The 10,330-nt window shown below is 53.6% G+C and overlaps 1 protein-coding gene across 5 annotated transcripts in view; it reads right to left on the bottom strand.

Moving 5' to 3' along the window:
• Positions 1-4,892: 4,892 nt before the first annotated feature.
• CEP250 (centrosomal protein 250) overlaps positions 4,893-10,330 on the bottom strand; it is a 47,644-nt gene continuing 42,206 nt past the window's right edge. For all 5 annotated transcript variants that reach the window (XM_024742963.1, XM_024742965.1, XM_024742966.1 and 2 more), the window contains 5 exons: positions 10,089-10,202; positions 9,751-9,906; positions 9,239-9,340; positions 8,232-8,294; positions 4,893-6,396 (listed from right to left, as the gene is read on the bottom strand). In XM_024742963.1, the coding sequence (XP_024598731.1) occupies positions 6,133-6,396; positions 8,232-8,294; positions 9,239-9,340; positions 9,751-9,906; positions 10,089-10,202 (699 nt within the window). In that variant the 3' untranslated portion in view covers positions 4,893-6,132. The remainder of the gene's footprint in view (positions 6,397-8,231; positions 8,295-9,238; positions 9,341-9,750; positions 9,907-10,088; positions 10,203-10,330) is intronic.

Below are 10,330 nucleotides of genomic sequence, written 5' to 3'. Positions count from 1 at the left end.
AAAAAAAAAAAAAAAAAAAAAAAAAAGCAACTGTCGTGAATGAATCACAGTGAATATATAAAAATCCTTGGGTCCATAATGATACTCAAAGAGAAATAAAAACAATCGTTGGAGAAGACTATTACATCAAACGAGGGCAGGGGGCAAGCATTTATCTTGCCTTCTTGGTAGAAACAGTAGTTCAAGGTAAGCAAAGAGCCTTAGTTAATGAGGGTTTTCAGCTGCTGGGTATCCAAAACAAATCCACTACATTTTTACTTTGGCTGCCCGACAAACACACATAACCTAACAAAATGTAAATATCCCTGGTACACCTGAGAGCACATTTACCTGCCTCCCTAAGGGCACAGAGATGCCAAGTGTCTGGCTCAGAACCAGAGTCCAAGAATCCCCAAAGGTGTGGGCAGTGCAGCTACCTACCACCATCTTGTTCCAGATGCTGGGCCCATATGGCATTATATAAACACTACTTAGAGGAACAAAGTTACCCTCTACGAAAATAGAGTTTAAAAAATTGGAAAGGGGTTAAAAAAGAATGGGGTGGTGGGACTTTTTTGGCTTTCTAGTGGTTAAGACTCCGTGCTTCCACTGCAGGGGGCGTGGGCTCGATCCCTGGTTGGGGAACTAAGATCCCTCATGCTGCGTTGTCCCTACATTGGCAGGCGGACTCTCAACCACTGCGCCACCAGGGAAGCCCCTGCCTTCTATTCTGTTTAATTTTCAACCATGTGCATGGAATTGTTTCATTTTAAATAAATGAAAATCTAGGGAATTCCCTGGCGGTCTAGTGGTTTGGGACTCAGCGCTTTCAGTGAGAGCCCTGGGTTCGATCCCTGGTCAGTGAACTAAGATCCCTGCAAGCCTAAATGTGGCCTAAAAACAAAGCAAAACAAAAATACCTACCCCCCCCCCAAGTTTGGTTGGATAGAAGTTTCCTTTTAAGCCCATCACAAAGTTTTCTTGTAGGCTCTTTTCTCAAGAGGGGCCAAAAGGCTCTTCCTTTCCCCTGTCTGCCTCATGCTTAACAAGCCTGCATCAGGAATAGCTGGCATCCCTCTCAGAGATGCACTACACTAGCCTTGGCATGTAGTCTTGCCCTTTTCATTCCCATCCCCATCATACCTGGTTTCTAAGCCCTCTCTCACCAGCTGGACCCTGGGCTGAATGCCAAGGTGAAGGCAATCTTACCTACAAAGCCTACATTCAGGAACTCACAATGTGACTTGTGTGGTGGGGTCCCTGATACAAATGGGCTGGCAGGAAGGACCCCATTGGGCATCAACCCCTTCTCCTCCAGGGAGGCCACAGAACACACCAAAAGGCACTTCTCCCCTCCCTCCCCTCATCCTCCAGCACAGCACCCTGTAGGGCTTAGCAGGTGGCTGGGGAGGTGAGAGGTGAAGTGCTATAAGGAGATGTGGTGAGGAGGGTTGGGGAAGTGATGGAGGCCACCAGGGCAGTGGGATGTTGGTGGAGGCTGTGACCACGGCTTCTTATTTCTTCCGGAGCCTGCTGTCCGAGTCAGCCTGCCACTTGCCCTGTGAGTTGTCCCATGGGACAGGAATGAAAGCTTAATGGTGGGTTTGAGGCTGGTGGGCTGCCTTGACACTCACCTGTGGCTGATGCTTCTGTTCTCAGAGCAGTCTCACCTGACCGGGCTAGCTGGTACAACTCCAAGAGCTGCCATTGCTCCCGGGACCCGCAGGTGCAGCCCTTGACGCCATGCACCCAGTGTAACCAATCGGCTCGACAAACACTTTGAAAGGGCCCTCAAGCCCTCTCTTCCTCCAAGATGTTCTGTGACACTTTCCCTGGCCTCATTACAAGTGGCCAGTGAGTCTCTTCCCAGCACCCAGGTCATCCTGTGAGTGTTTCTTTACGTCCAGGGTCTGTCTCCCCTGGAGACGAGCTCCTCCTTTCAGTGCGTGTCATGGAGCTTTGTGACACATAGATTTGATGAGTATTTGTCAGATGAATGAAAAGCTGGATTAGGAGCAGGGGGCAGCAACCAGTGCATCTGACCCCATCCACAGGGTTTCTCTATTTGCGGTCGGGTGGACAAGCTGAAGAGATGACCCCTTATGCAGGGAAGAGAGTTATAGCTTAAGGCTCCAGCATGACTTGCCGAGCATCACGCAACAGCAGAAGGCAAGGGAATTAGCCAGCTCGGATGTGAGCCTACTCTTGGCCAGCAACAAGCCTTAGACTCTTGGTAGGGTTGGAATATGCAGATACGGGAGAGGTAATGACAGGAAACCAAGATAGGAGGTGCAGGAGCGATGCATGGGTTACCAGGCACTGAAAAAAAGCCTTCCCTGATTCCCTCACCCAACAAGTAGTAGTAATTAAGGAAGGACTAAACTTGAATACTAATTCTTACTGCTTTCTGCCTCCACACAAATGACCATGAGCTGGGAACAGTGAGCACCCGCTCTCAGATGGCCACCTCACAGCCTTTGCTCACGTCTCTCCTCTGATCCCTGACCCGTTCAACTTCTTGCCTCCAAGCCCTTCCACCTGTGCCAAGCTTCAGGCCCTATGAAGGCATTTAAAGAGCTGGGGGCATTAATGACAAAGGACTAAGAAGAAAGAGGTCATAATGTCCACTCCGTGACAGGCTACTGAGGTGAGTCAGGCGAGCAACAGCGGGGCCGGGAGCACAGTCCTTTCTTCTCTGGAGAAGCCTCGCTCCTTGCCTTCACCTCCGTCAGGGTCTAGGCAAACCCTGGTCTCAGGAGAGCAGGGGAGTAAACTGCAGGGCCCCAGAACCTTGAGACCCCTTGTTCCTGTTCTTCCTTCTCCCTTGCCTCCTTTCTCGGTGTGGTGAGCGGAGCGAAGCCTGCACACCACGACTGCGCAGAGGGATCTCACGGCTCGGGGCACACTGGTGGTCCCCGCTCCTTGCCCCTCCCTGCCTCTGCTCACCACTCCCTCGGCTCTTCAGGACTCAGCGTTTTCATATTGCTCAGCTGGTCCCTTCCTCAGCCCCGGGAGCAAGTGCGAGTAGGTGGTTCGTGGGACAGGAGGTAGGAGGTGCAGTACTGCAGGGGGGGGAACTGCTAAAGGCATCATCTGTCCTAAGATAGAACAACTGAACCAACTCACTGCCCAAGGGACCTGTCCCATGGGCTGAGATGAGGCCTGCATGTGAAGTCTCGGGCTGGAGGATGCCTTGCTGCTTTTGTGGGTGGGGTCTCCCCACCTCCACAGGTACTTCTGGAAGTTCTGCTGCTGGCCCCAGAGCATCTACATAGCCTGCCTGCATCAGCAGGGTGTCTACCTGGTTTGCCTAGCACTCCCGATGGGCCCTGCAGCTCCTGATGGAGTTAGAGACCACCCTGCTAGTCCCCGGGCGGGAAGCAGATGAGAAAAGGTAATTAGGTTGCAATGTGGTGATTGTCGCTCTAACATGCAAAGCATGGAGGCTCTTTGAGCGAGCAGGGTGTCATACCCACCAGACCCAGAGCTCCCTGGGAACGAGAACATTGCCCAGACTCTGACTCAGCTCTCGCCCCCTTCTGTTCTCAGGACTTTGGGGCCTGTAGCAGCCTCTTTCAAAGCAGGAAAGAAGGCTGGAGGGAGGGGGAGGATTTGTGGATGGAGAAGACCTGCGTGCTCAGCTCTGACCTCCTTTCCCCCAGGTTCTGGAGATCAATCACACCACCCTCTACTGTACCCGTGAGAACTGGCTGGATGATCAGAGACAGTGCCCATCCACTGGATTCACTGCTCTGGTTATGCCCTGTTGCATGTGACAAAGAGAAGGAAAGGGAGCTCTGGCCTGATGCCTTGGGGCAAGGTTGGGTCCTGCCTGGAAGACCCATATTCTTTCCTTCGTGCTTCTCCAATTCAGGTCTCTCTCTTTGGGTTTGGAGCTGATAAGAGCAGTTGGCTCTGTTACTGGTGGGACCCTCCAAACAGCTGATCCTACTATTGGTCAAAGAAAGTGTATTTTAGGAAGTTGGAGCAGAAAATCATCCACAAGCTAAGAATGTGAGAGCAAGAATGTAGTCTACACTTGAAGACTAACCCTGACCAATATCTGGTGGGGAGGGGAGGCCTTAGCCTGAGGTCTAGAGTGAGGGTGAGGGGCTACTGAGGGTTGGATGGGGAGTGAGGAGCAGATATAGTTTATTACTTAATGAAGACCTTGCTTGGCTGCCTCTACGCCTTTCATCTGCTGAAAGCTCTCTCCCTGCTCCCAGAAGGTGTGTGAGGCTTAAGGCCTTGGCTTACAACCTACAGATAACGGAACTGAGAAGAAACTCCAAGGTAAACAACGGGGTCCCTCTGTCAGGCTCTAAGCTACAGAACCAGAGTTGGGGGACCAAAAAAGGTAAGGAACCCAGAGAAATCTCGTTTGTCCCTGAGAACTCCTAGCATCGAAAAGGCCAGGTACGATTCTGAGCCACAGGGATGTGACTAGAGGCAGGGAACGGCTGGCATCTTGGGGGCCCCAGATTTAGCTCTGGGGGGTCTTAAACTGTTTTTTACTAAGCATCTGTGCAGAGTCCTGTGCGTGGGCTTTGCAACCAAGCTCCAGCAGCTGTGAACAGCCCCCTACCCACTCTGTGTGGTGTGACAGGGTATAATGGGGCCTGAGCTCCGGGTAAGTAGGTCTGGGGGACCGTGGTGCTACTCCTAAACTCCCACATTCTTAGCCGGCCTTAGCTCCATCCCCATGCCTAGGTAAGAGGAATCACAGATTACATTTGGAGGGCTGGAAGAAGGTCATGCCTGCTTCTTTATTTTATTTAAAAAATTTTTATTATCATTATTTTTTATTTATTTTTTGGCTGTGTTGGGTCTTCGTTGTTGCACGTGGGCTTTGTCTAGTTGTGGTACACGGGCTTCTCATTGTTTTGTGGCAGACTTCTTAGTTGTGGCATGCATGTGGGATCTAGTTCCCCGACCAGGGATCGAACCTGGGCCCCCAGCATTGGGACTGCAGAGTCTTACCCACTGGACCTCCAGGGAAGTCCCATGCCTGCTTCTTTAAAGAAAACTGTTCTCTCTTAGGCTTTGAGGAAGTTGCCAACAATAGGTCTTAAGCCTGTACACTGCCTAAACCAGGGCCAGGCCATAAGTGACAAGTCCTGCCACACTCCATCCTCTTTCCTGGCTTGACCTATGGCTGGACTACAGGGGGCCACAGTCGGTTGCAGCTGATATGCCCAGAAAGGGACACCCCGAGGCCTTTCACCCAGCACGGAAGGGGAATGAAGCCAGATAGAACTTCTGAACTCAAGAGGCTGACTTTAGCCAAAAGCCAGCTCAGTGTTTTTGAAGTCCCCAGAACATGTTTTAAGTCAAGAACGTATGATGGTTCATCACTATCCATGAGTTCAAATCTAGATCCCAAGGCCCTCCCTCCTCTCCCTCATGACTCATCCCTCAGCGCAAACACACCCTGCTAAGGCCGACCAGTCTTCTCACCAGTATGCTTAGCAACCCTCCCAACTCCTCTCCAGCCACCAAGGGCCAGTTCATACCTTCCTGCCTCAGCCCCTGGAATTTCTACAGCACTTCTAGGCAGCACACACAACTGTCTCCGACTCATCTGCCTGTTATTGTCAATTGGGCTCAAGCTTCCTGTGGGCAGGGGCTTTGTCTTGTGTATCTTCTGTAGCCCTTCTCTATCAGAATGCAGGTAGATGACAAATGCATGCCACCTGACAGGAACCTTCAGTGAATTCTTCCTTAATAGATGCCCTTGATGTACGGCTGTTGCCCAGCTACACAGTAGAGACAGCAGCAGAGAGCAAATGCAAAGACCCAGGGTTTATTGCTGGAGGGGGAGGTGTCCGAGAGGGTGAAGTGCTGGATGATGAGCTCTAGGCGAGAGGCAGCAGACGCCCCTTGGCCAGGGAAAGGCGCTCTCTGGGTGACTGCAGGCCGGCAGCAAGTGTGATGTGCCTCATTCCCATGTGAGTCAGGGCCTTCCCCCAGCCTTGCAGCTTTCCCTCCCTCTTCCGGGGAATGCCGGCTGACCTGGGGCTCCCAGGCTGGGTAACAGAGTCAGAATTTTCTTTGGCAAACAGCAGCTGTGTGGAGGGGCCACGACCCGCTCTATGGCCTTCTGTCTGTCTGTGTGCTCCCAGGCTGGCCCGTGTCCTGCCCTTGCTGCAGCTGCTACCTGGAGGCGCCTTGAGCAGCGCTGGGGCTGGGGCACAGCAGGACCGGCCCAGGGGATGTCAGGCTTTGAGTCAGGGACTCATCCAGCTTTCGGGTCTCGGCCTCCAGGACAGTGGCCTCTGGGGCCTGGGCCACGGCGAGGAGGGAGTGGGAGAGGCTGTGGTGCAGGCCCGCCAGCTCACGGCTCGTCTGCACTGAGCGGGCGATGTAGTCCTGCTTCTGCTTCCGCTCCAGGGCCAGCTGGGCTCGCAGCAGGGCCACCTGGGGGGCAGGAAAACCAAGAGGGTGAGAGCAGTGGAGGGCCTCGAAGCTGCCCCAACCCTTCTTGCTCGGCTCCTGTGGCTCCTGTCAGACCAGCATTTGAATGAACACCTCACCCACGAATCTCAGGATGAGGCTTTACAGCATTTGGGGGAAGGGCTGCTGGCAATCAGAGAATCCAGTGATTGTCAACCCTGGCTGCACAGGAGACTCAGAGAGAGAGCTTAAAAAAACCAACCAGACTATTCACATGTTTACATGTAATAAAATGCCCAGATTTTAAGTACATTTTGACCAATTTCATAACATACATACCCATATATAACCACTATCTCAATCAAGATACAGAATGCTTTAATCCCTGCAGAAAGCTCCATCGTGCCCCTTTTGGAAGGTTTTAAGAAATTTTCTGACTTAATTAGGCAGGTGTGAGGCCTGAGCATCAGTATTTTTTTCAAAGCTCCCCAGGTGGTTCTAACGTGCAGCCAGGGTTGAGAATCACTGATTGATCCATTTCTCAAGATGAGTATACTGAGGGCCCCAGGAGGTGAAGTTTTTGGGAGGTCAGGGCACATCCAGGACTAGGGTAGGGCAACAGATGCTCCTAGGGTGCAAAATTTAAGGAGGAGCTCCAGGTCAACAGTGAGGCCTGTCTTGCCTCCCCCTAGTCCGGGCCCTGTCTCAGCGATTGCTTTGTGTGAGTTTAAGAGAATTCAAAGTAATAGCTTAGGGTTTCCCTGGTGGCGCAGTGGTTGAAAGTCCCCCTGCCGACGCAGGGGACACGAGTTCATGCCCCGGTCCGGGAAGATCCCACGTGCCACGGAGCGGCTGGGCCCGTGAGCCATGGCCGCTGAGCCTGTGTGTCCGGAGCCTGTGCTCCACAATGGGAGAGGCCACAACAGTGAGAGGCCCGCGTACCGCAAAAAAAAAAAAAAAAAAGTAATAGCTTAGGTCTAGCTGTATAGTCAGGGCCTGCCAGTAGTGACTACTGATTTCTGAAACAGGCTCAGAAATCAAAACTCCACAGTTCTAATTACTCCTGGGCCTTGAAAGACAGGGTGAACCTTTAGGGGAGGCCTAAGAGGCAAGAAGGCACTTTATACAGTTCCCCTGAGCTTGACCTGAGCTCTAGGGTATGGATCCTGGCGCTGGTGACAGGCAACTCTGCCTGGTGTGCTGGGTGCATGTGAGGGCAGAGTCCCCGCGTACCAAAAAAAAAAAAAAAAAAGTAATAGCTTAGGTCTAGCTGTATAGTCAGGGCCTGCCAGTAGTGACTACTGATTTCTGAAACAGGCTCAGAAATCAAAACTCCACAGTTCTAATTACTCCTGGGCCTTGAAAGACAGGGTGAACCTTTAGGGGAGGCCTAAGAGGCAAGAAGGCACTTTATACAGTTCCCCTGAGCTTGACCTGAGCTCTAGGGTATGGATCCTGGCGCTGGTGACAGGCAACTCTGCCTGGTGTGCTGGGTGCATGTGAGGGCAGAGGAGGCCAGGATGTTTCTGCTTGCTTTAGTCTGTCCTCTTAGAACCTTCATCTGCTCCTCTGCCTTTCCCTTTTCTTTCCTAAGTAGGAGGTCTGGGGCCTGGAGTGTGCTTTCTTCGCCAGTCCCACCCTAAGCACATGGGAGGTTAAGTCCACTCAGTGTGGGAGGTGGAGTTGAGACGGGGCTCTGTTGCCTCCCACAAGGGCTGAAGTTCTCTAGGCAGGAACTATTTCCCCTCTCCCTGCTGGAGGTGCACAAAGGGCCAAGCACATAGCAGACACCAAAGCCTTGCTGCCTGAGTGCAAGGGAGGGAAAAGGGGCTTAGAAGATGGATCCTTCCAGAACGTACCTCTTTCTGCAGTTCAGCCACGTGCCTGGCATCTGAGGAGCCCTTCTGTCCTCCTCTTCCATCCTGTGGAAGACAAATGCCATTCCTGTTGGAACAGGCTTTCCACTGGAGTTTGTGCAGGCCTCCTCACAATCCTGGGGACCAGGGCAAGGGCTATGGGCCAGAAGTGCCTGAACTCAGATTGAACTCTCTGGGGCACCATGGCCCTGGGGCAAGGAGAAGCCCCAGAGGGCCCAAACCAACGCAATGGAGACCTGAGGCCAAATGTCCCAAAGGCTTGTATGGGACTGGCTTCTTTGAGGTACCTCTTCATTTAAAGTTCAGCACACACCTGCTTTGTGCTAGCCCTGGTCCGTGAGCTAAGGATGCAGAGGGGAAGTAAGACAAGGGGTCTGTCCCTTGGGAAGCTTTCCTTAAAGGAAGGGGGATGGAGGGTTAGGAGGTGCTCAGACACCAGAAACAGTCCCTACCTGCCAGGCCCCAAGGCTGTCTACTGACATAACTCAACTAAAAGAGTGCTGGTTTGTGGTGTCTTCCCCCAGATCCTTCTGGCCCCAGGAAATACCCTGGACCCATATCTTGTAAATTCAGTATTGCAAAGGGCAAGGAAGTCTAAGAGGTCCACGAAGCTGCTATCAAGCTCCTAGGAACATCCAGGTCCGGCAAGCACCACCCAACACCTACATGCAGGGAGAGACCAGAAGCCCCATGAGGCCTGCTCCTGGGAGCCTGAAGCACTGGTCTGGGGGGCAGGTGGACTGCGTATCAGTGAAGGCTGGGTTCCTCAGAAAGCAGGGCTGACTCCAGCCCCGCCCACTGATGTTGGGCCTCCTTCCCGGGTCAGGGACAGTGCTGGGTGGGGCAGAGCCCGGTCAGGAGGGGCCCTACGGACTGGCTGGAGTGGCTCCTCCCCTTGCAAGGGGAGCCTGGGATACGCACTGCAGAGGGCTGTTTCTAGTGGCTGGGCTTGGGCTCTCCTGAGGCTGCAGTCAATGAAATAGACAAACCTGCTGGGTGGGTGACGGTGCCGTGGCTTCACCGCTCTCCAGGACGCCCGCCCGCGATGCTCGCAGGGAATCCCTCTTCAGTTTCCTCCGCTCGCGCTCCACCTGCCAAGATGTGAGTGAGAAGTTAGGGCTTGGCTTGGCTCTGGGTCTGGAGCGGAGCCGCCTTTTTTGAGAGGAGGCCGGTGTGAGGGTGGGGCATGTATAAGGGGCCAGCAGCCATGGGAAGCTGAACTGGGCTGAGGAGCGCGCTTGCTGGGGCAGCCCTGAGTGCAAAGTGCTGCTGCGGCAGAGGAGGTGGGGCCGGCCTCCTCAGCCTTTGAAGTAGGGCCAGCAAACCTTTTCTGTAGTATTTTAGGCACTGTGGGCCATTCGATCTGTGTCTCCAAACAGCTTTATTTTCAGAAACGGGCAGTGGGCCGAATTTGGCCCCTGGGCTATAGTTTACTAACCCCTGCTCTGGGGGCTGCATGCCCAGCAGACCGGGGAGGGAGCTGAGGACGGGAGTCACCCACCTGCTCCAGGGTGGCCCGCAGCTGGGCATTGTGGTGCTGCAGTCGGCTTCGGTCAACCTCCAGCCGCGCCACCGCTCGCTGCAGGTGTTCAAGCCTCTGCTCCCAGAGCTGCTTCTCCTCCACCTCAGGACTCGGCTCAGTCTTTGCCCCCGAGACCTGAAGGAGAGACCTGTCAGTCTCAGCCGGGCAGCCCCTCAGACAGGTGAGGAACAGATAGAGGGCAAAGGACTAGCCTGGCAGGTCTGGGCTTCAGGGACCCAATTCCCAGGGGAAGGGGACAAGCCCCTGGACAGGCGCTCCCTCCTGGGCCATCTGTTCCCACCAGGCCCCCAGCTCACCTCTCCCAGCTGGGCGCCGGGGTCTCCTCTGGGCCCCCGTTCTGCTCGGCTGGTCAGGCCTGGGTTGTGGAGTCGCTCCTTCTCCAGAGCTTGTCTGCTGAGCTCCAACTCATCCTGGGGTGAGTCACACCATTATGGCCTCATATGGAGACCCACTCCACCCTCCGTCCTCAACAATTTTCTCATCAGGTTATAATCTTACTTTTCCTGGCATCTCTGAGCTATTCTAGTGGATAACTTTC

Source organism: Neophocaena asiaeorientalis, unplaced genomic scaffold (assembly GCF_003031525.2).
Source record: "Neophocaena asiaeorientalis asiaeorientalis breed wild unplaced genomic scaffold, Neophocaena_asiaeorientalis_V1.1 scaffold82, whole genome shotgun sequence".
NCBI lineage: Eukaryota > Metazoa > Chordata > Mammalia > Artiodactyla > Phocoenidae > Neophocaena > Neophocaena asiaeorientalis.
This window is presented reverse-complemented; position numbering and strand designations above follow the sequence as displayed.